Source organism: Phacochoerus africanus, chromosome 16 (genome assembly GCF_016906955.1).
Source record: "Phacochoerus africanus isolate WHEZ1 chromosome 16, ROS_Pafr_v1, whole genome shotgun sequence".
Classification (NCBI taxonomy): domain Eukaryota; kingdom Metazoa; phylum Chordata; class Mammalia; order Artiodactyla; family Suidae; genus Phacochoerus; species Phacochoerus africanus.
Window position 1 is genome coordinate 55,626,650 of NC_062559.1, and position 25,132 is coordinate 55,651,781.

General features: G+C 53.2%; 1 protein-coding gene across 5 annotated transcripts; it reads right to left on the reverse strand.

The window, feature by feature from the left end:
- Positions 1-1,113: 1,113 nt before the first annotated feature.
- ZNF746 (zinc finger protein 746) lies at positions 1,114-22,482 on the reverse strand. Of its 5 annotated transcripts, none has more exons than XM_047763218.1 (7): positions 22,175-22,482; positions 18,787-19,086; positions 18,575-18,656; positions 17,640-17,753; positions 5,746-5,937; positions 5,140-5,265; positions 1,114-3,592 (listed from the first exon to the last, which is right to left on the reverse strand). In XM_047763218.1, exons 1-7 carry the CDS (start codon positions 22,196-22,198, stop codon positions 2,532-2,534), a joined length of 1,899 nt encoding a protein of 632 aa, XP_047619174.1. In that variant the 5' UTR covers positions 22,199-22,482; the 3' UTR covers positions 1,114-2,531. The 5 variants fall into 5 exon arrangements, with proteins under 5 accessions (XP_047619174.1, XP_047619173.1, XP_047619171.1 ...); XM_047763217.1 differs by having other exon boundaries at positions 1,114-3,595; XM_047763215.1 differs by having other exon boundaries at positions 18,575-18,701.
- Positions 22,483-25,132: the final 2,650 nt, after the last annotated feature.

Sequence of the window (25,132 nt, forward strand, 5' to 3'; positions counted from 1 at the left end):
CCTCCAGGACCACAGGACCCAGCAGGCTGGTTGAAGCCATGACGTTTGTGCTGACTTGCCAGGGCAGCAGGAGGGGATGAGTGCAGGGATTGCTGTCTCCGGCCTAAGCAGGAGCCCTGAGAGCAGAGGCAGAGCAAGGTTCCCAGGAATGTGCTGCGCGGGGCTTGTCTGGTCTCCTAACCATGGACGGGGCGTCTCCTTGGAGCCCCCCACCCACCCCACCCTGCTGCCCTGGTGGATTTTTTTTCATTATTTTACATTTTCATTTTCTTAAGAAGATGATGGTCAAAACAAAAGAGACTGAAATCAAAACAGGAGACAGAACATAAACAACCGTTAGCTCTGGTTGGTGGGAATATGGGCGTCAGCTGGCCTGGATCAAACAGCGTCAGATGGACTTCACCCCGAGACCAGGACTGCAGCAACCACAGGCATCCCGGATCCCTTCTTGGCCTCTGCTCAGCCAAGACAAGATGCAAAGAGAAAACACCCTGCATCTGTTTTTCTTTGCTTTTCTTTTGTCTTTTTGCCATTTCTTAGGCTGCTCCCGCGGCATATGGAGGTTCCCAAGCTAGGGGTCGAATCGGAGCTGTAGCCACCGGCCTGTGCCACAGCCACAGCAACGCGGGATCCGAGCCGCGTCTGCAACCTACACCACAGCTCATGGCAACGCCGGATCGTTAACCCACTGAGCAAGGGCAGGGACCGAACCCGCAACCTCATGGTTCCTAGTCGGATTCGTTAACCACTGAGCCAGGAACTCCCCTGCATCTGTTTTTCTTTGATATTCTGCAATCTTTTCACCCAGCCCTTCCTATCTTCATGTACAATGCATCATGTTAAACTAGATAACAAAAACCAGACTACATTCTGAAGCAAAGTGACTAGATGGGTTTTTCTTTTCCCTCCAGAGGTCAGTTTTATCTGCACAGAGTCAAACCTGTCTGGATTCTCCCATCCTCGCACTCAGGGACAGGACCTCCCTGGGTCCAGGGCGACCCTGTGCAGGAGGAGTGCGCTCAGAAGGCTCACCACACAGCTCCCCGGGGGGACACACACAGAGGCATCAGCACCAAAGACGCAGGTCCAGGAACAGAACCTCCAAACCACCTCGGCGCTGGTTAGGTTTTATTTTAACAGGACGTTTCCTCTTCATTTGTTTTTCAAAATATCAGTTATATCAATATTAGAAGTGTAAACAGGTACAAAATATACAGTACATAGAAACAATTTTCTTAACTAGTCTATTGCCTAATAAAAGTACACACAAGGGAGCTGAATAAACAGAAGCCATGGCCTCCCCTTCCTCAGGGGAGACCAGTTCCCCGTGGGACACGGAACGAGCGGCTGCTTCAACACAACGGGAATGGATACTCGTGTGGCAGGGGGCAGCCTTGTGGTGGAATCAAGAAACCTGGGCGCATTTCTAATCCCACCTTTAAGAGGTCGGCCAGGGAACCAGCAAGCCTGTCCCTGATCAGCCCTGCTGCCTGGCCCCTCCCGGGGGAGAGCGCCTGCCCACCCGCCGGCTACCACGGCTGAGCCTCGGCTAAAGCTTGAGGCCTGAGGGTTTTGCTCAGGCAGAAGTGGGGCAAATCTCTGCAAACCTTGGGGCAAAACCCAAAAGCTTTCCTCCCCCCAAACTGATGCTCCAGGAGGATGAGCTGCCTCCGCCCTGAGGCTCTTCCCCGCCGTGGGCACCCACCGTGCGCACGAGATGGGCCTCCTCGGGGTAACTTTTTTCCTCGTCTCCAACGAGAACGAATACTCGTCCTGCGTGCTTCGCTAGGTCACAGTGACGATCAAACCAGATTCGGTCGGAGAGCATGTGGGCAGGGAGCAGACATCACACAGAGAGCAAAGCCAAGAAGCATCTCGCTGGAGTGGAGCGCAGCCCCGCCTCCCGCCGCCCTAACAGCGATTTCAGACCCCTCTGCTGAACGAGGCCCAGGAGTCACTAACAGGGCGAGGGGCGCATGGGGGCACGGGCAGGGCCAGCACTTCTGCGGAGCCTTTGGATGAGAAGAGACACCGCCGGGGGCGCCGGCTCAGGTCCCTCTCCCCCTGAGCTGCTTCCGCAGCGCCCAGCCTACCTCACCTCCCAGCCCCGCAGGGGAAGGTGGGGGTGAGGGGGGGTCTCGACTCCCCTGGGCCTGTGCGCCAGGGCTCGAGGGGCCACGGAGGTCCAGGTGCCTCTCTGGCTGGTCCCCAGCTGGCCAGGCCTCCAGCACACTCACTGTCAGACTCGGGAAGGACACAGCCCACGAAACACACACACTCCAGAAACCAAAAGGACACTCTAAACTGGCGCTACTACTACTTTCCAGCTTTTGCTTCAAGAATTAAAAAAAAAAAAAAGAGTTCGTAATTAAATTACTGAAAACTCTATGCTGCTCAGTTTCACAGAGATTTCTGCCTGCTTCGAGGTGGAGGCTCCGGCTCCGGGGCTCCGGGGCTCCGCACAGCAGCGGGGGACGCGGGGCGCCCCCTGGCGGCGGGACAAGGGCCTTTGTACGCGCGGCCGCGGGGGCTCACAGGTCCCCGCCGTCGGTGGGTCCCAGGACACTCAGGCCGCAAGTCCAGTCGGTCACGAGGTCTGTGGCGGCCAAGGGTCCTTTGGTGCCGGGGCCCTTGAAGGGGTCCGGGGGCGCGGCGGGCGGCGGCGGCGGCGGCGGGAGCGGCTGGCCCCGGGCCGGCTTGGCCCCGGCCGCGTGGTTGCGCTGGTGCTTTCGGAGGTGGTCCTTGCGGATGAAGCTCTTGCCGCACACGGTGCAGGTGAAGGGCCGCACGCCCGTGTGCGTGCGGTAGTGGTCGATGAGCTTGGAGCGCTCAGTGAAGCGCTTCTCGCACTCGGTGCAGGGGAAGGGCCGCTCGCCCGTGTGCAGCATGCGGTGCCGGATGAGGTGCGCAGGGCGCGTGAAGCAGCGGCCGCACTCGCCGCACCGCAGGGCGCTGCCGTCCCGCGCGCCGCCCGCCGCCCCCGGCGCCCCGTCGGGCGGCCCGCAGCTGCGCTGGTGCGCGCTCAGGCTGACCTGCAGCTGGAAGCTCTTCCCGCAGGCGGCGCAGGTGAACGGGCGGCCCCCGGGGGGCGCCGCCGGGTGCTTCTTCATGCCCGGCTTGTGGCCGAAGCCTTTGGTCCGGCCGGGGTATTTACAGGGGTCGGCGAAGGGGCGCGGGGCCTGGCCGGGGTCCAGCACGGCCTCCCCGCCGTCAGAGGAGGAGTAGGGCAGCCCCTCGGGCCCGGTCCGCGGGTTCAGGCCCACGGGCGGCTTACACCTGAAATTCCAGCCCCAGCGGACCCCCCCAAAGAGCCAGTCCCCGGGCGGGGCCTCGTCCTGGGCCACCGCGGGGCTGGGCTCGGCCAAGTCGCGCTGCTCGGGCCGGGCGGGCTCTCTCAGCCCCAGCACGGGGTCCTGGCTGGGGAAGGAGCTGCCCTGGCTCTCCCAGGCGCCTTCCTGGACAGGACTGGGGAAGAACCTTGCGGCTTGGCCAGGTCCGAACAGGGGCCCATGGGCTTCTAGGTCAGTAGGATGCACTGGGGTGGCCACCACCTCCTCTTCCTGGACTTCTGTTTTTATCACAATTTTTACATCTGCTGAGAAAGACAGAAAGACCAGGTATCATTCTGTCCCCGTCTCTCCTGCCGAAGGGAAGAGGTGATCTTTCATCGGGAGAGTCAGCTGCTTCTCGGCCCCACTCTCGCCACTCTGAGCCCGAGCCTCCAAGCCTTGGGATCCAGCTCAGCAGAGATTGCCCAGGTGGTCGGTGGACTGCCTCAAATTATGGGTGAGGACCCTGTGTTCCAGAACCTTCACCACAGGTAAAACCACCATGGCAACTGCTCGCCTTGTTCTTGAACCTTCACCACAGGTCAGTAACCATTGCATCTGCTCACCTGTTCCACTTTCACTTTGGCTGTTATGGCTCACCGGGACATTATCCCAAGGAAGGAGCCCTGACCACGGGGGGCCAGGTGCCCGAGGGGCAAAAGCAGAGGGGAGCTCAGGTGGATCTGAGATCGACCATGGGTCCCCAGAGAGCAGCTGTGACCTCAGACATGTTCCTCTGGCAAGACCCTGTGTCTCAAAGGATTGTATTAAGATTAAACCAGAGTTCCAGTCGTGGCGCAGCAGCAACGAATCCGACTAGTATCCATGAGGTTTCGGGTTCAATTCCTGGCCTCCCTCAGTGGGTTAAGGATCCGGTGTTGCTGTGAGCTGTGGTGTAGGTCACAGACGCGGCTCGGATCTGGCGTTGCTGTGGCTGTGGCGTAGGGCGGCAGCAACAGCTCCGATTAGACCCCTAGCCTGGGAACCTCCATGTGCCACCGTTGCGGCCCTAAAAGGACAAAAGACAAATAAATAAATAAACCACATAAATATTAAGATTAAACTAGATAACGTGTGAAAACACATAGCATGCTGCTTTGCGTGCAGCAAGCCCTCAATAAATGTAGCTGGCTAGCTAATGATTAATATATTAGTAAAATAGTAAAAATGTGTTTTCCATAAATGTACTTGAATTTCCTGAAGTCGTTGTGTTTTTCTGTTTGTTTTTGGCTGTGCCTGTGGCATGTGGAAGTTCCCGGACCAAGGACCGAACCCACTCCACAGCAGTGACAATGCTGTAGCCTTAACCTGCTGTGCCCCCAGAGAACTCCTCCCCCCAGAGATCCAGGATTTTAGCACCGCTTGGGGGTGCTAAAATATGACAGAAATTGTTATTCAAATAACTGCCTTTTAAAACATAAGTAAATAAAAAACGAGTACATAAAGGCAGCAGTTCGTCCCACCCGTGGACACCTGTCTCTGGCTGTGTGTCTATCTAAGAAGTGGTTCTGGCTGGGCTGGGGTCTCTCCGGGCCAGAGAGGAGCCAGGGTTGCTGAGGCTGGGGACACGGACCTCCTGGCAGAGGAAGAGCTCGGCAGGACTGACGGGTTAACACAAGAAGGGATCCTGTGAAACCCCCACCCTCTCCGCAAAGGCTGTTCCGGCCCAAGAGCTCGGAAGCGGGTGGGACAGGCCCGAGCCCCCGACAGCACCGGCGCTTGGCAGCCTGCCGACGGCCGGCCAGGGGCTGGGCCAAGGCAGCCGGGAGCCCCTCCCATCCTCCCGCGCTCCTCCCTCGGCCACCCTCACCTTCCGTGGAGGCGGCCGTGCTGAGCTTCAGCGTCCCGTCGGAGCAGGCGGAAGAGGGATGGTGGGGGGGGAGATCCGCCTGCCAGGAGGTGGGCGGGATAGTGGTTGAGAAGTTGGAGTGGACGCCTGCGGAGGGGGGAGAGAGAGGCGGCAGGTTAGGGAAGGAAGGGGGCGGACCCGCGGGGGGACCCCAGGCCAGTGTCGCGGGACCTTCCTGCCTCACGACCCCACCGCTCCCGAGCCCGTTTTCTTCTGCCCCCTTCCCCGAGGCCCGTTTTCTTCTGCCCCCTTCCCCGAGGCACTGCCGACTCTTGTCCCACACCCCTCTGGGACACGAGGCAGCTGGTGACGCGAATGCCCGGCGCTGGGACAGGCCGAGCAGGAGTGCGGCTGGCCAAGGGAGGCAGAGAGAAGCAGGACAAGGGCACGCTGGAACCGGAGGGGCAGCCCCTGCAGGAAGGTGGGAAAGCTTCTAAACCTCAGGCCCGCCCTTCCAGAGCCCGCAGCCCCCACGAGGGGAACTCCTCCTCCCAGCACAGCCCTCAGGCCCTGCATCCCTGCATCCCTGCATCTCCAGCAGCGCCGCTCCCAGCCTCCGCCACTCACCGGAGGCCGTGTCGGTGGAGACGTCTCCTGCTCCGGAGTCCAGCTGGCTGAGCCCCCACGGCTCCTCCCCAATATCTGGCTGTCCGGCGGCCCAGGCCTCTACGCCCAGGGCCTGCTGCTCCTGGAGCTGGAGCTCACCCTCCTGCTTGATCTGCATTAAGAGGTCGGGGGCAGGAACCGGGGCCCCGGAGCCTGAGAGAAAGAGAGTGCCTGCGTGTGGACATCAGAGGCCCTGGGCGGCCACACCACCAGCCAAGGGAAGGCACCGGGGCCTGGCAAAGGTCAAGGAGCGAAAAAGCCTGGTGCCAGGAGAAGGCGAGAGCACAGACAAGGGCGTGGGGGCTCCTGGCAAAGCATGAGGTGACATGACACTGAGGCAGCCTCCGAGGCAGCCTGAGCCTCTCTGGTCCTCCTGGAGGGAAGGAACCAACGCACAGCAAGGCACTCCCAGGGAGGGACCTTGGGCAAGACTGAGCTGCCCTCGGGAGGTCCTGCTCTCACTGCACACGCAGAAATGCTAGATACAATCTACCCTGTCTCCACAACCTAACCCTACCCGTGTATTTACCTGAACACAAAAGAAAGATTCCAGATATAAGAATCAAAGACAAAACACAAAGTCAAATCAAGAGTTGAGTGAGAGCCAAGCAGTGTTGCTGGAACAGGATGCAGGCCTCGGGGGCTGGGCTTTGAGAACAGAGCTGAGCTGCCTGCATCAGCTGGAGCTGGGAGGCTCTGTCCCATGTGGGAGATGAGGCCCAGGAAACCACCTGAGGGAGCCTCTCGGAAGCCACCTCCTGCTCAAGGCCAAGGGTGGGAAAGCCACCCGCAAGATGTTAGAATCCTGTGGCCCACACCGAGTTCACACCTACCCACATGGTGCAGAGACCCTCTGTTGAGAAATTCACAGAAAAACTGACTGAGAACCACGGCAACTCAGGAAGACCCTGAACAGAGGCAAATTGCAAGCCCTCCCCACAGGGCAGGCCAGGCCCCCTCTTAAAAAGCTAAACGTATAAACCAGACGAGGAGTCAAATGGCCTGAGAGCCACAGCAGAACTCACTCCCACAAACTGCAGAAAGAAAGGCTAAAGGATACATCAGCATAAGTATGTTTAAAATATTCAAAGACATAAAGGCAGGAACAGGATCTCTAAGGCAAGAACAGAAAATTATTTTTAAAAAGGCAACTGTGAGAGAGTACTAAATAGACATTCTAGAAATGACAAAAGCAGTCACAGAAATGAAAAACCCAGTGGCTGCCTTAACAACAGAATGAACATAGTTGCAAAGAAAATGAACGACTTCGAGATGGATCTGGGGAAAGAGTCCAGAACACAACTTTGGGAGAGAAGTGGATGCAAATATGGAAGAGAAGTTGGGACGTGGAGGATTCAATGAGAAATTCCAATATATGTTGGTAGAAATTCCAGAAGGAGGGAATGAGAAATGGATGAATGGAAATAGGTAAGAAATAATAACAGAATCTTCCAAAGCTGAGGCACCGTAAGCCCATGGCTTGAGGGGAAACACCAATTCCTAAGTCGGAAATGAGGAACGCTATCTACCTAGATGCTGTGAAATGGAAAAAAGGCAAAGACAAAAGGGATCTTAAAGGTTCCAAAGAGAAAAGAATGACATCGGACAGAAAGCACATTTCTTTCTTTTTTTTTTGTCTTTTTGCCATTTCTTGGGCCGCTCCCGCGGCATATGGAGGATCCCAGGCTAGGGGTTGAATTAGAGCCGTAGCCACCGGCCTGCGCCAGAGCCACAGCAACGCGGGATCCGAGCCGCGTCTGCGACCTACACCACAGCTCACGGCAACGCCGGATCCTTAACCCACAGAGCAAGGGGCAGGGACCGAACCCGCAACCTCATGGTTCCTAGTTGGATTCGTTAACCACTGCGCCACGACGGGAACTCCCCGAAAGCAGATTCCTATCAGCAAGTAGTACAATGTGTCAGAAGATAATATCATCACATGCCAAGGGGAAATAGCTGTCGACTCACTTTCTGAGCCTGGTATAGTTTTGATTGTACAAACTAGAGAATATACGAAAACATAAAACGATCTTTTTTTGGGGGGGGCCACACCATCAGCACATGAAGTTCCCAAGCTAGGGGTGGAATCAGAGATACACCTGCTGGCCTGCGCCACAGCCACAACCCTTTTTGTTTGTTTGTTTTGTCTTTTTAGAGCCGCACCCCACGCATATAGAGGTTCCCAGGCTAGGGGTCAAATCAGAGCTGTAGCCGCCGGCCTACACCACAGCCACGGCAACACCGGATCCAAGCCACGTCTGAGACCTACACCACAAGCTTATGGCAAGGCCGGATCCTTAACCCACTGAGTGAGGCCAAGGATTGAACCCATGTCCTCGTGGATACTTGTCGGGTTCATTACCGTTGAGTCACAATGGGAACTCCTATAAAATAATCATTTATGAACAGATACGCAAAGATTCTAAATGAAAGACTTACAAATCAAATCCAGTAAATATGCTTCAAAAAGAAGAGACAATACACTATGACCAAACTGGGTTTATCCTGAGAACTCAAGGATAACCTCCCCTTGCAAAAGAGTAATGCGGTTCATAGACAGATGAGTGCAGAAGACAATGCCACTGTCTCAAGACACAGAAGCAGCCTGCAGCTCTTCCATTTCTCGCATATTGCTGGCGAGCTGTGCAGAGAAACTCCCCTCAGTACAGAACATCTACAAATGATGGGTCAAGGGAGTTCCTGATGTGGCACGGCGGAAACAAACCCGACTAGTATCCACGAGGATGTGGGTTCAATCCCTGGCCTCACTCAGTGGGTTAAGGATCCGGCGTTGCCGTGAGCTGTGGTATAGGCCGGTGGCTACAGCTCTGATTCAACCCCTAGCCTGGGAGCCTCCATATGCCTCGGGTGCGGCCCTAGAAAGCAAATAAACAAATAAAAATGATGGCTGAAGTGTAAAAGCACAGAAATCTTTAAGGTGGATGACCGTTAAGAAGCTCTAGGAAAGCCCAGGTCAACCACGGCAAACTGGAGGGTGCGCCGGGCTTCCCCACTGCTGGGCTGTAGTGACTGTGCACACGCAGGGCAGGGAGTGGGACAAGCTCAAGCACGGGGGGAAGCTGGGCTGGAGACACCCCCCGCCTTCCACACACACCTAAACCTGGGACCAAAGGGCAGTGTTCTCAGCGCTCCAACCTGGAGCCCCAAAACCTCCACAGGTCGAGACGGTGATGACTCCAACGGTCAGCAAAGGCAGACACAGAGTCTCAGGGCAGCATCCTCCACCTGGCGTGCGTGGCTCGCCGGCTGGATCGGGAGGAACGGGACGCCCGTAACTTGCGAGTTACGGCCACAGACCCGGGCTGGCCCCGCCGAGGGCCGAGGCTGCCTTCGCGCTGCCTGTCGCCGATGTCAAGGACAACGCCCCCACCTCTGGCCGCCAGCTCTACCGGCCCGAGCCCCTGCCTCAGGCTGCACTGCCTGGCAGTTTCACGGTGCGGCTCGGGCTGCACTGCCTGGCAGTTTCACGGTGCGGCTCGGGCTGCACTGCCTGGCAGTTTCATGGTGCGCATGACGGCCCAGGATCCCGACCAGGGCACCAACAAGAAAACGTAACTTCAGAATTACAATAATTAAAACAATAATTTAATTAATTAAAATAAAATAATTGAGATTAAAAATCCAAGCTATAGGTTAAACCACAGAATGGAAACAGCTGGACAGAGAAAGGTGAACCAACTAGAAGAGAAAGCAGAAGAAATGACTTAGAGCTCAGCAGAGGGACAGAGCTGAAGAGGTGGAGCTGTTCGTTCGGGAGCCCGGGAGGCCCACGTGAACAGTTCCGGAATAAAAGAGTAGAGGAAACGGGGGCGAGGTGATATTCAGACAGACAGCACTGCCCAGTTTCCCGACGAGCTGAAAGATACCAATGATTAAAGCAGGATAGAGAAAAAAGAAATCCACAGCTAGACATGCTGTGGCAACACCGCAGTTCACCAAAGAGAGGGACCTAAAAGGCAGAGAAAAAAGGCAGATTATGCACAAGAATAATGGCTAGACTGCTAACTGACATCTCAAGAGCAACAAATTACCTTCTAAGGGCTACGAAAACGTAGCGGTCAAACTAGAATTACATTCCTTGAATGTAGAAAAGGAACAAAGATGTTTTCAGGCACAGAAACTCACAAACACATACAAACTGAGAGGTTAGTAGAAGCAGATCCACACCCCCTCCAAAAAAAAAAAACCCTTCTAAAGGGTGTGTCTTTTTGGTTGTGCCTGTGGCATGTGGAACTGAACCCTCACCAGAGCAGCAACTGAGGCTACTGCAGTGACAGCAATGGATACTTAACCTGCTGTGCCACAAGGGAACTCCTAAAGGGTGCATTTTAGATGATAAAAATGTCTAAGGTCACCTCTAAAAATACAGAAATAGAAAACACAACTTCCAAACTAATGAAAAATAATAATAGTCTGAGGAGTAAAAATCTAAATGAATAATTTTCAAGGGAGGAGTGAGAAAAAAAAAAAAAAGAAAGAAATATAGAAAAAAGCAGGGTAAGGTCTCAGAGCACAATTTAAGATAGTGCCTAAGAATCCAAACACAGTAGTGGCCATGGTCAGTGGCAGTGATTTAGACCAGGGCTGTCCGACAGAGATCTAAGGGGGTCACACGCCCCACTTGAAGGTTTATAGCAGCTCCGTAACAGTAAAAAGAAACAGCTGGAAGAACTTGAATCATGTTTATTTAACCCAACATATCCGAAGTATTCATTCAGACACATATTATTTCATCTTTACTTTTCAAGTCCTCGATAGTCACATGTGGCCGCAGCCTACTCTTCTGGACATTTAACAGGTAAACTTTTTCTTTTCTTTCTTTTTTTTTTTTTTTTTTTGCTATATAGGGCCACACTCGTGGCATATGGAGGTTCCCAGGCCAGGGGTCCAATCGGAGCTGTAGCTGCCGGCCTACGCCAGAGCCAGAGCAACGTGGGATCCGAGGCGCGTCTGCAACCTACAACACAGCTCACGGCAACGCCGGATCCTTAACCCACTGAGCAAGGCCAGGAATCGAACCTGCAACCCCATGGTTCCTAGTCGGATTCATTAACCACTGAGCCACAATGGGAACTCCTTAACAGGTAAACATTTAACAGGTAAGGATGATCAGACTAAAAACAAACAAGAAACTCAGCTGTATGATGTTTACAGGGGACACACCTAAACTACAAGGATGCAAAAAGCACTGAGAGAGAATGAAAGCCATACTAAGCCAAATAAATAATTAAAATTTTTTAAAAATACGGTATCTGTACCATATCAGATGAAACAGACTTTAACAAAAATACTCATAGAAATAAAAGAGAATCACCGTGCAATGGTAAACTGACCAGAAAGATAAAATAATTCTGTTTCAAATATAATAATGTCACTTCGAAATCATAAAGTGAAGCTGACGGAACGCCAGGAGAAACGAACAGACCTCCTTCTCAGTGGGAGACTGACGTACCACTGTCTCTAACTGATAAACCAAGCCAACCAAAGAGTACAGGACATTTGAATACTATCAACGAACGGACCAAATGGACGTAAGGAGGCTCTAAAGGCAAAGAAAACACAAGCTCCTCAAGCCACACAGAACATTAAGGAAAAACCAACACTTTCTAGGCTATAAAACAAACTTCAGTAAATTTTTAAAGATTAGTCTTTTACACAGCTATTTCTAACTTAACACCATTAAGTTAGAAATCAATACGATATCTCTAAACTCCCCATATGTACCACATTTTTTTTAAAAAAGCATATATATTTGTTTTCTGAATAACCCAAGACTCAAAGGACAAATCACAATGAAAATGGGGAGTTATCTGGAACCTAATGTTAATGAAAATATGATTTATCAAAATGCATGGGCTGCATCTGCATGGTACTTAGAAGAAATTTTATAGCCTTGTGTTTACATTAAAAAGGGGGAAAAGGTAAAAAATTAATGGGTCAAGCAGTCAAAGCAAAATGTTGAAAAGAAATAACATCAATAATAAATTTTTAAAGTAAAAAGAAAGGAAATACTATGAGAGTATAAATTAATAAAAGAAGAAACAAAGAATGGAAAAAGAATGGATATATGAATATGCATAATTGAATTACTTTGCTATACACCTGAAACTAACACGACACTGTAAAGCAAGCATACTCCAATATAAAATAAAAACTATATTAAGGAGTTCCCGTTGTGGCTCAGTGGTTAACAAATCCGACTAGGAACCATGAGGTTGCAGGTTCCATTCCTGGCCTGCTCAGTGGGTGAAGGATCTGGCATTGCTGTGAGCTGTGGTGTAGGTCGCAGACACTGCTCGGATCCCGTGTTGCTGTGGCTCTGGCGTAGGCCAGTGGCTACAGCTCCGATTCGATCCCTAGCCTGGGAACCTCCATGTGCCATGGGAAGTGGCCCTAGAAAAGGCAAAAAGACAAAAAAAAAGGATAAAATAAAATAAAAACTAAGTTAAACGGAAAAAAAAAAAAGAGGAAGAAACAAAGATAGAACACAGAGAACCAAATGTCGGTTCTTTGGAAAGGACATTAGCTAATAAGTCCCAAGCAAGATTATCAAGAGCAAAGGAGAAAGCACCAATAATCAACACGAAGAATGAAAGAAGGACATAATTATAGATGTGCAGAGATTAGAATGATAGGCTATTATGGATGCTATTCCAAGAAATTTGAAACCTCTGAGAAAATGGACAAATTCCTTAGAAAAACTAGAACTTCCCAAAACTGACTCAAGAAGAAACAGAAAACCTGAATAGTCCTATAAATGTTAACGACCTTAAATCAGCAGACAAAAATTCCCCTACAGAGAAAAACTTTCAAGGAATAGATAACTCCAATAGCATACAAACTCTCTGAGCAAATAAAAAGGAGGGAATATATTACAACATATCTTTAACCTCAAAACCAGACAAAAGCAGTCTGAGAAAAGAAAATTATCAACCAGTCTCATTCACAAACAACGATTCCAAACAAAATAATCAGCATATTAAATCCAGGAATGTGTATCAAGGATCATAATTAAGTTGGGTTTTTTCCAAAATTGCAAGGTTGGTTCAACATTAGAAAATAACACAATTTACCATACTAACAGGTTAAAGAAGAAAAATAATATATAACCATCTCAATAGATAACAAAATAGCATTCTATAATAATTCAACACCTTTTCCTATTGGAAACATCTAGTCAACCAGAAATATAAATGGCACCACTCAACAAAACCTTTAACAGATATTAAGTTCAATGTGAAAAGCTAAAAAGCATCTTCTTTTTTTTTTTTTTTGGCTGCACTCATGGCATATGGAAGTTCCCAGCCCAGGGACTGAACCCACGCCTCCACGGTGACCAGAGCCAGTGCAGTCAGATCCTTAACCCACTATGCCACAGTGGGAAGTCCAGAAACAGCAGAAACCAACAGGGTGGAATACCCGTTGTCATCACTTCCATTTTAGGATTTTCTGAGAGTTCTCAGCCAGTGCAATAAAACAAAAGAAAAATAAACCTCAAAGATTTGGAAACAAAAACATTCTTATTACTCATAGGGGTATGATGACCTTCTCAGAAAACCTGAGACTCACCAGACAATTACTGGGAAAGTTATTAGCAATAATGAGAATTTTGGCAAGGTTCCTAGACAGAAATATCAGTAAATAAAAGACATTTTTGTTTACTCTTAGGGCTTTAAGGGAGCCTGTCATTTAGCACTTTTCTTCTCTGTCACAGATCTTAACAGAGAAATAAAGCAAAGGAAGAAGGCTGGGTGAGGGTGAACTCTGTTTCTTACTGATAAATGAGGATGCAGCTTTTATCTGTGGGCAAGAGGGGTCCTTAGTACTGACCCTCAGGTCAGGAAGTCACACACTGGGTCACAGTGAAGGCGGCTGTCCCCAGCCGAGCAGCAGGGCCCACCTGTCCCTGGGGGTGGCCAGCTGCCCAAGCAAAGAAGGTTGAGCAAGGACTGTTCTTGTCCAACCCTTGCTCCCAAAGTTTGCTCCCACACTTGCCCATGAGGTCTGCCCCTGGTGGGCCCCCTGGTGAGGGGCCCACCTGGGTGACAGAGAACGGGACGTTACATAACCAGGCCCCTGCTGCACGAGAAAAACCCCTGAGAAAGGGTATTCCCTGCCCCAAGCCCTTGCAACCAACAGAAAATGTGCCTTAAAAAAAGGCACCCGTGGAGTTCCCGTCGTGGCACAGTGGTTAACGAATCTGACTAGGAACCATGAGGTCACGGGTTCGGTCCCTGCCCTTGCTCAGTGGGTTAACGATCCGGCGTTGCCATGAGCTGTAGTGTAGGTTGCAGACGTGGCTCGTATCCTGCGTTGCTGTGGCTCTGGCGAACGCCAGTGGCTGCAGCTCCGATTCGGCCCCTAGCCTGGGAACCTCCATATGCCTTGGGAGCGGCCCTAGAAAAGACAAAAAGACAAAAAAAAACCCAAAAAAAAACGAAAAAAACATTTGATACAATATAACATTTGTTCATGAATAAAAATGCTAGCCAGAAGCAAAAGGAGATTTCTTTTGTCTCTTTTTGTCTTTTCTAGGGTCGTACCCACAGCATGTGGAAGTTCCCAAGCTAGGGATCCAATCTGAGCTGTAGCCGCTGGCCTACACCACAGCCACAGCAATGCTGGATCTGAGCCTTGTCTGCAACCTACACCACAGCTCATGGCAATGCCAGATCCTTAACCCACTGAGCAAGGCCAGGGATCAAACCCGCAACATCATGGTTCCTAGACAGATTTGTTAACCACTGAGCCACGATGGGAACTCCCAGAAGTGGAAGGAAATTTCTTTAAACTAACAGTATCTTCAAATATCCACAGCAAAAATCACCCTAAATTCTGAAACTCTAGAAGCATCCCATGGACAAGGATGCCAGCTATGCCAGCTACTATTGACATGTCCTAGCCCCACTGCTACATGAGAAAAATAAAGTCATAACAATTTAAAAAGAGATAACTTTTGTGTTATCTATGGAGGGTACCATTATCTATATTAAAAAACAAAACAAGAGAATCTAAATTGACCAGTCATTAGAAGTAAAAAGAGAGTTGAGAAAATTTTTTCTTTTACTAAACAAAGTCAACAGCCTAAATGCAACAACTACTTAAAACATGCGATTTATTTAAAAGTCCCATTCATAATAGAAACCAGAACAATCAGGAGAAAGTTGTAAAGCCTCATTCAGGCACAGGCAGAAGGCTTCACTAAACAAGTTTCCCATGGATGGGGGGCTTAATATTGCAATGAGGGTAATTTTCCAGAAATGAAATTATAAACGAAATGCAATGCCAATCAAAATTCCAGCAGGATTTCTGGGAACTTGACATAAAGGTTTGAAATTCTTGTGGAAGAGCCAAGGTCCAAGCCTAGAGGCCAAAACAAGTTTAAAGAGCAGGTAGGGAACGCTTGGCCTGCTAGACGTCAAGGCTCACTAGAAACGAAGAGCTTCAGGGCAGAGCTAGACAAAGAGAGCAAAGAGAGGCGTTGAGAAGCCCAGGAAGGGTGCGGCCGGTTGGGAAGCTGCTTCGAGACCCAACTGGCATCGCACATCACTGGGGAAATGGAGGCTATCAGGCAAACTTCGCTGGAAAATCAGATGCCCTTGGGGTGGGGGAGGATATCTTTAATTCTCCCTTGCAGCTTCCAGGGATACTAACTCTAGTTGGATTAAAGACAAACATGAAAAGCAAAAATGGAGTGAGGCAGGAAAGGTATTTTAGGACAGAAAAAGCACAGGACACAAAGGAAAAGACGGCTATGCATGACGCTGGCGCCAAAAATTGAAATTTTGTCCAAGAACGGCAAGGTTAAAAGATCTGCCACAGACTGCAAGGTATCTGTAGCGCAAACAGCAGACCAAGGGTTAGTATTTAGAACTGTACAAACAAGTCCCGAATCAACAAGAAAATGTAAAACAGAAGAGGAAAGAAAAGGCAAATTCACCGGAGGAGAAACCAAGGAAACCTCTGAAGACGACGCTCAGGGCGGCAAAGGTCCAATTCTGGCAAGCGGGCCCTCCTGCCTGCTGGGGTCGGGGACCCGGGGCCACGGGACGGCCCTCTGCCCGCGGCAGAGGTGCAAGGCGGCCATGCCCTCTGTGCCGGGATGCCAGCTCCGGGTCCGCTCCCTAGAGAGACAGCAGCGCATGCCCTTGACGACAGCGTTCAAGCACGCTCACCCTGGTACCACTTGTGAGGGTGAAAAATTCAAAAGAGCCTGAGGAGTTCCCGTCGTGGCGCAGTGGTTACCGAATCCGACTAGGAACCATGAGGTTGCGGGTTCGGTCCCTGCCCTTGCTCAGTGGGTTGACGATCCAGCGTTGCCGTGAGCTGTGGTGTAGGTTTGCAGACGCGGCTCGGATCCCGCGTTGCTGTGGCTCTGATTGGACCTCTAGCCTGGGAACCTCCATATGCCGTGGGAGCAGCCCAAAGAAATAGCAAAAAGACCAAAAAAAAAAAAAAAAAAAAAAGAGCCTGAGCTCAACTCAAAGGAGGGAGGGAAAATAAACTGCATTTTAGTCGCTTTGGGGACGCTGAGCATCCATTAAAATTAACACGCTTGATGAACATGCGCCAACAAAGATAAGGATGGAGCACGAAGTCCTGAGGGATGGATATGATGACCGTCAGGTGACTTCCAAACACGCAAAACCACGTTCTAGATTGTTTACGGCTACACAGGTGCGTGAAGGCTTCTTGGACCACTTGGGATTCCCGCTGACGGTCTCAAGGCAGAGAGGGGAGCTGTGGGTGCCAGACAGGAGGGCGCGGGGAGAGTCTTGCCAGAAGTCCCCGCATTTCCAGACCCCTATTCAATATTCAATCTCATCAAATGTGTGTGGAAGCCAGGGAGGCCTCCACACGCATGCGATATAACAAAACAAACCCAGCGGGAACCTCCCTCCCAAGGTCACAGCTGGCAGCTCCAGTGTCATAACCGTCTCTCCCATCCAGACAGCAGCCTGCTCTTCGTCCATTTCTCGCTTTCAGCCCTGTCCCTGGCACCTAGGGGATTCTCAACATATCTCTGTTGAGCTAAGCTGGCGAATGCTCTCCTGATGGAGGATGGGGGTCGGCCCGCCCCAGTAAAGGCGAAATCTAATTTCGATGAAACAGCAAACGTGGAAGTCACGTTTCATGAATCACTAAACACACAAGACTTTTTAGAGACACAGGTGTTCAGGCGCAAGAGAAACCCAAGACAAGGGGTCCTGGGGGCAAGCAGGCTTGAGCCTGCAGAGGCGGGGTCTCCCTGGTCAAGGGACAGAGTGGCTGCACCCAATCCACCAAGGTCTTCACGTCAGCCCTTTTGCTTTTCTCAGGCGTCCACCTGTCCTTTCCGTAACTTTAAAAAATGTTGACAGGCCCGGGAAAATCTGAGCCCGTGGTGTCAGGTATCCAGACTCATCTTAAATAAATCTGTGGCTCTAATCATATCGAAACGTGGCTAGCCAACAGGCTACCCTTCCGCGACTCTAATCAATTTAAAAGACATTTGGGTCTTGGGCGGAGCCAAGGCAGACTCTTCCCAAGGCTCTGAACAAGTTACGTTTTGTCATTACTGTCTTCTAGTACCTTCCTGTCTGCGTCCTCCTCCCTCCTCCCCCGATTCTGAGCCACTGGCACCATCTCTTTCCTGAAACACTAGGTGTGCTGCGGTGTCCACACTGGGAAGTGTTCCCGGAGTGTCAGCTAACAGGCCATGGGTCCTGATTCAACTAGCAGACAACTACGGAGGTTCAAATCAGCCACGTTTCTCCTGGGTTCGCCCTCTCCGGCTCCTTACTTTTCAGCTCTCCCCCTGCCGTCGCCCTGGCCTCGCCCCACCTCCTCACCTGGACTCGGGTCCACGGGCACATCAGGAACCTTGGGGCCAGCGCGACGCCAGCTGCACGGATCCTTGCCCTGCTCAATCTGGGAGAGGACCTCGGGCTTGGAGATGGCGTAGTCTGAGGAGAGACAGCAGGGTCAGCTTTTGTCCCGTCCCACTCAGAGCTGGGGACAGGCAGCCCGGGAAACCAGGACGGCCCAGGAACTAGATTTCTTGATCGGCAAAGGGCAGTGGTTCTCAACCACAGACGATTTTGTCTCCCGGGGGACAGGTGTCAAAGCAGAGACATTTCTGGTTGTCGCCATGGGGGCTGGGGCAGGGATGCCGCTGGCATCTGCTGGGAAGAGGCGGGGAAGGCTGATAAACTGTCCTACAAGGCACAGGGCGGTCCCCCGAACGAAGCCTCACCGGGCCCCACGTCAGTGCCCAGTGGAAGCAACCCTGGGACGGGGCTCCGGGTTCAGAGGCCATACGTCCCTGCAGCCTGAACTGTTACGTCACACCCGCGCCTGCGCCCAGCCCCACTCAGCAGGCCTCGCTGCCTTCAGACCTGGGGTCACCCAGGCACCCCCCCGGGAGGTGAGAAGCACAGGAAGAAACAGTGCAAAGTCTTTCTCCAATGTGAGTTGGTCACACTGGGTCTGAGAGTGTAAGAGGCTTCTCCGCCTCAAGCCTCACAGGAGAGCAGACACGTGGGTGCTCCGAGCCTGGTTCGGAGAGCAGCCACCAGGCCCCTTGGTCTGGCAACCCATGAACGTCACCCAGCAGAAGACAGCTTTGGACTCAGTCACCCAGTGCTCATCCTTAGAAAGGAGATAAATGTGCCTGGTCCAGCTTCCCAGGACGTTTTAGCCTTGCGACAAAAGACTACCAGCGGGAAGACCGAGGTTAAGGGCTCCCCGGATCACTCTGAACAGAGACATGAGGCCCACGCCTTACCCAGGGAGACCAGCGTCTCATAGTTGCCTCTCATCACGTGCTTGTACAGCTCCTTCTGCCACTCATCCAGCTTGCCCCACTCCTGCTCAGAGAAATACACGGCCACGTCATCAAAGGTCACGGGCACCTGGAACCACAGTGTCACGCTTGCTCACCCACGCACGCCCAGGCCCAGGCCTCAGGTGTCCCGCCCCAGGTGCCCGGGGGCTCACCTTGGGGGCCTCGCCCTTGCTGCCCGGGGGCAGCCGCAGGATCCAGAAGTTGCGGTTCCTCAGCAGGTTCTCCATGTTCTCCAGGCGCCTCTGCAGCAGCCCGTACTCCTGCAGCAGCGTCCCCAGCACCGCCCACTTGCCCTCCAGCTGGTTCCCGAACTCCAGGGCCGTCTTCTCGCAGTCAGCCAGCTTCTTCTCAGCCATCCCGGTTCGACCTTCCAGGGAAAGCAAGCGGGCAGCCTGCGATTCAATCTTCCTTTCCATGGCCTGGATGGTAGCTGCCATCGTCCAGGGAGAAATCTTTCAGAAATGGAAAGAAGACCAGCATCAACCATTCCACCTGCCAGGTTCCTTGAGCCCCTCCCCTAGGCATCCAGGAGCTGGGCTGGGAGCCAGGAGTGCCAGGTGGGAGTGGGGATGTTCTGTGTCGCATGCCAGGTCTCAGCCTGGCGGTCAGCTCCTCTGGGGGTCTAAGACATTGCCTATGCTGGGCGGGTGGCCCCTGCTCCAGGCCCTGGCAGCAGCCCCAGCAGACCCCCATCGTGGACCTCACTCCTGCATCTGCCTCTATGAGCCCCACAAAAGCAATACTGCATCTTTTTTTTTTTTTTTTTGGTCTTTTTCTTTTGTGGCCACCCTGCAGTATATGATGCTCCCAGGTCAGGGATCAGATGCAAGGAAACCACTGTGCCATGCTAGGGATTGAACGTGCGTCCCAGTGCTCCAGAGACACCACTGCTACAGCGGGAACTCCAGTACTGCATCTTTTCACAGCACAGTGAGTGGCCCATGGTAGGCCCTCAGTGCCATTTTGCTAAACAGTGCCATTTTGCTAGATTTGGCGCTACTGGGATGTTTTGGTGGAGAAATAGTCAACTGTAGATTTAGCCCAGCCAGCACCTTCCATCATAATCGCACAGGATCTGTCTACTGATGATGACCTAGCAAAAAAAAAAAAAAAAAAAAACCACACCAAAACAGCTGGTTCACTGAAATGACACAAACACAAGCGTTGCCCAACTGCTTTTTTAAAAAAAAGCATCTCGTGTGTCTTTAATAAACAAAAAAAACCTAATGACTAATTCCTCTCCACCCCAGGACAATCCGATTTTGTCCCCTCCCATGCAACCCTCCTCAAAAAAACCCCCTAAAAATCACTATTACTGCGAATATCCTCCAGCCAAGAGTTACACTTTTTGATACAACACGAGCCCCCTGCCCTAGTGAGATTGATTTTTTCCTCTCCTTGTTCCTACCCCTCCCAAGGGGAGAAGTAAGGTCTCCGACATTTTTGTAGCTGTCCCAAGACCAGTGACAACCTTACAGAGACTAGTGAGGAAGGTAAGACAAATGCCTCAAGGTCAGACTTTGATACGTGTGGCAACTACCATGGAGACATGATAAAGAGGTAGAGGGATAAAGAGATGCCCCAGGGACTTGCCTGCCACTGGAAAAGTCACATGGTGGCTTGGATGGCCGGCAGCTGGGGACACAGAGGCAAGGGCACATTTTGCTTTGGGTGGGGCTGGACCACCACCCTCCCGGGACACCCACATCTAAAGCTGGGACCCAAGGGTCAGAGAGCGAGTGCTGCTCTTTGCGCCTTCTGGCAGTGCCTGAGGATCAGCGGTTTCTGACAGCATTCTGAAAATCATTCCCAAGCAAGTGTTTGGGGACTATTTACAAAATGAAGAAGTGACTAGTAGGAAGCAGGGTGGACTCATTTAGGGAAAGTCACTGAGAACTAGAACACGGGTGGACCCCTCCAAAGACAGTTGAGAGTTTGAGCAGAGGCAGAAGAAACTGCCAAGGATGGAGCATCAGGGATTCTGCGGTTTGGAAGGCAGCTGGACCAGATGACCTCTGACCTGAAGGAAGGGCTTTAGCGGGGCTCAAAGGGTGGGGAGGAGCTGGATTGGCAGAGAAACTGGATGTGAGTGGGACTCTTGCTCAAGAGGTAGGTGGTTCTGCCCTGAGGCTGCAGGGACTGCCCTGGGCTGGCGCCTTGGGCAGGCTCAGCCTTGCCCCTTCCCCTCACTCCTCTGGATGGGTCCTGCCACACGACTGCCACCTCTAAATGTTTGCTTCAGAAGTGTCCTTCCACTTTACCACCCAGCTCCCCATCCACTGAAGTCCCACTCAACCTCCAAGAGCGTCTGAGTGCCCTTATTACCATCTTGGTGTGGCTGGAAAACAGCGCCTGCATAAACCCCAATCTTCTCAGCCAGGCACACAGCTTTCTTACATTTTAACAGGGCCAGGCAGCCTCACCGCGGCCTTCACACCATGTGGTGGGAGATGTTTCTCCTGAAGCCCAGCGCCTCACGGAACGGTGCGTGGACATGATGGGGCCGTCCTGACCCTCCTGCTAGTGACACTCTTGGCTTGAGCGCGGCTGATGCTAAAAGGACTCCAAATCCTTCAATGGCTCCCCACCCATCTGATGAAGTCTAGGCATCCAAACCCCTTCCAACTCTCTCTGCAGCCTCCTCTCCCACTGCCTCGCTACCGAAAGCATCTTTTCCAGGCAAACAGGGTCCTTTCTGCCGTCTCTGGGTCCAAGCCTCCTCTCTACCGGAGAAGCTCCACCGGTCCAGCTCAGCCGGATGAAATCCCAGCCCGCCCTAAAAGCCCAGCTCAAATCACAGCAGCACAGGCCAGGGAGGTGCACGCACCTCCTTCTGTCTTGCTTCACCTTCGTCCGGGCACCCGTCTGCTCCCCGCAAGGCGCAGTGTGTGTCCCTGAACACAGAGCGACCCCGGCTTTGCACACACTTCCTGGCTGTGCGATCCTGGGTAAGTTAACTTCTTCAGGCCTCGCGTTTTGCTTGTTTCTCACGGAGGAGACGGACCTCCCCCCCCGAGATGTGTGGTGAGGCCACAATCACGCCTAACAGGGCTGCTGCCGGGCCCGCCTCTACCCACGGGAGCAGCTGTCTTGCGCCCCGACCCCGCGCGAGCTGGGCGCTCAGAGGGTGCTCGGTGTCTTCGGCGTCGCAGCCGCCCCGACACCTCCCAGGTGCCACCAGGCCGCTGGGGGGAGCTGGGCGGTGGGCAGAGAAAGGAGACGCGGGGTGGGGGGCGCGGAGAGCAGGGGGCCAGCGGATGGGCGGGGGCAGGAAGCCCCGGCGCCGGCAGGAACTCGGCGTGGGGCGGCCTCGGGGGCGGGCGCGGCCGGTTCCGCCCGCCCAGGCTCGGCCCGGAACCGGGGGCCCGGCCGGCGGGCGCCGTAGGCCCCGGCGGACCCCGCGCCCCGCTCGCCGGAGCCCCAGGCCCGGCGGCCCGGCCCGGCCCCCGGAGCCGCTCCCCAGGGCCTGCGGCGCCGTGTGCTGGGCCCGGGCCGCCCGGGCCCCGCGTCCGCGCGTCCGTGCGCGCGGGCCGCCCTTACCGGAGCCGCGGCCGCCTCGGCCATGGCCCTGCGCTGTCCGGCCGGGCCCGGAGGAAGTCGCCGCCAACGCCGCCGCCGCCAACGCCGCCGCTGCAGCGCGCGGCCCCACGCAGGCCGGCCCCCGGCCTCTCCGCAGGCGGCGCCCGCCCGGCCCTGCCGTCCCCGCCCGCGTCGCCGCGCGCCTCGCTGATCCGCCCGCGCCGCTCCGCCCGCAGACGCGCCGCCGCCGTCAGCGCCCGGCCGGTCCACACTGCATCCTGGGAGCCGGCGCAGGCCCGTGAGGCTTCCTGGAGGCAGCGCGGCCGCACAGCCCCACCTGCAGCCCGGAGAGGCGAACGGCAGGCGCGGCACCCGTCCCGCCCGCCCCGCCCGCCGGCCGAGCCCTGGTCCCGGCCCGCCCGCCGGCCTCCCGGGCGTCTGGCCCGCCGATCACCCCGGCCCGCCGCCCCGATCCCCCGACCCCCCCCGACCGCCGGCCCACCTGCCCACCTGCCCCTCGACCCGCTGACCCCCGCCGGCCGCGAGAGCCTCTGGCTCTGGTCCCCCGCGCCCCGAGGGACTCGGGAGCAGCCGGGTCGCCCCCGGGGATCGTGGCGACGGCGGCCGCTCGCAGTGCGAGCCCCAGCAGACCCGCGCCTTCTGCCCAAGGGCTCCCGCCACGTCGCCGCTGCTGCTTTAGGTCCCGCCAGGCGCTCTGGGCTTCTTGGGTGTGGACGCGGACGGCTGGACCTCACGTCCGCCCTTGATTTGAAATGCAAAGAAATTCTTCCAACAAGAGGGGTATAGTTCACTAAGTCCTGATAGGCAGCCGCTTAGAACTTTCTATAATTCTAAGATGACCCGTAAAAATATGTTCAACGGCATCAACAGCGGAACACAATACCATCACTTAAAATTATTGTGGTGAAGAACTTGGTATGGGAAGATGTTCATGGCATTTTAAGAGAACTCTGTCCAGAATGATTTATGTATATATAATAATGATACTTTATGTGTGTGTATGTATGTGTATATATGTGTGTGTGTGTGTGTGTATACATATAAATTGGAAGATTTGAAAGCGTATTATGTGAAACCACAAGCCATTTTTATACACTTTCTAACTTAAATGTTCTTTATTTTGTCATAGGAGCACGAATATTTTATACCATTTTGTAATCACAAGAATAGTGTTTTTAAACCAGGGAGAGAAAGGCAAATAAATTGGAAAACTCCTCAAGAGGCGAACCGGGCCGGTGGCTGGAGGGAGCTTTGAATGGGGCCCTCGTGTGGCTGCGAGATGCATTTCCTTGCAGAATTTCCTCTAAGTGGGACTCTGGATCCGCGGGACCTGCGGGCCACGTGCTCCGTGTCCTGCTGGGCCTGCGGTCTGGCAGCTGGGGTCTCAACCTGCAGATTGTTGTTTCTTGGTCATTCTGGGCTGAAGGTCCAGGAAGCGGCTCATCCCGGATGTGTTCTTCTTCATGTGTGAAAGCGGAATCTCCCCAGGAAAGCCTGGGGCCAAGGCTTTCCTCAGACTGTTGCCAGAGGTCGTTTCCAGAGGCCTGATTTTCTTCTTCCCGCTGGTGCTGCTGGCCCAGTTGTCTTCTGAGGTCCGCTTCCTGCAGCCCTCAGCTCCCAGGGATTTTGCCCCTCAGTGGGGCTGGGAGTCAGGGAGAGGGATTTTGGAATTGGAGCCCCTGCACCTTTTGTCTTTGGAAGGAAATTCCTGACCAGGCAAATTGGACCTACTCACTGTGGCAGAATGTTCTGGAATCTACTCGGAGGTTGTCTTCCTATTTTTTTTTTTCCTCTCGCTCTTCTTCCACGTGTTTTTCATCCTTTCCAAATCATGCCTCCCCTCTCCCAGACCCCTGTTTTGTGGGCCGGAAGCTTGTATAATTCGGGGACTATTTTTAAGAAAATAAACCTTCACAGATTTACAAATTTTGAAGAGTAGGTAAGAGCTGGCGCAAGGGGTGTGCTCTGAAGCTTTCTTAGCTTCATAGTCAAGTCCTTGATTTTTCTTTTGTTTAAAGTGTAACCAAGCAGGACCCCACCTGGGCCTTCCTGGGACAGACCCCTCCCCATATCCTCTGCCCTAGCTTTCTTTTGAAGTGCCCAGATAAGGGAATCTGATGCATGTTTCCTGAGTTGTTTTATAGATGCTCAAACTCCCACCAAATGGAAGATGTTAAGTACACACGGCCCCCGGGCCTCAGAGCCTGAGGACTGACAGTGTTAATCCCGTGACACCGCCTGTCACCTCACCATCAGCCAAGCAGAGAATTGCGAGCGAGCCAATTCCTGGAGCTGCTGAATCTAAATCTCTGGGGATGGGTCCTTACTATTGTGGGGAAAGCTTTTTAGAAAGAAGGTCTATTTTTAACAAGCTCCTAGTAGGGTTTATGGGTGGGGTGGGAGTGGGGCTCGGATACACACCTGAACCTGGGGAATAACGACCCACCCAACCTGCCACTAAAGACGGGGATCCACTGCAAAGCATCCTGGGTAGCTGGCCCTGCAGCCTTCAGATCTCCTTTCTCTTCTCTCCCCTACCATGTCTGGTACAGGGTAGGTTTACAGAGCATAAATGAACCACTTCATACAAATCTTTATTTTTTAAGGCTTTAAATTTAAAAAAATTAATTATGGTTAATTTACAATGTTGTGTCAACTCCAGTCATGCATATGTTCTTTGTCTCACTTAATACGAATCTTGACTCCTTGTTCTATGCAGTGTGACGAACTATGGTCCCAAGAAGGCACTCTCCTCTGGGCTGTCACCACTCCCACCCCACCTCCTCTGCGGAGCAAGGGCACTGCGCACCCACAGCCCCCTCGGAAGGAGCCTGGCGAGGCTGGTGACCATGAGACCACGTGTCAGCTCCAGGAGGGGAGAGGCTGAAGCAGGCGGTTCAGACTGTTTAGATGTGGGGGGTGCTGACCCCGGGATCCCCGGCAGGTGCCTCTGTGCTT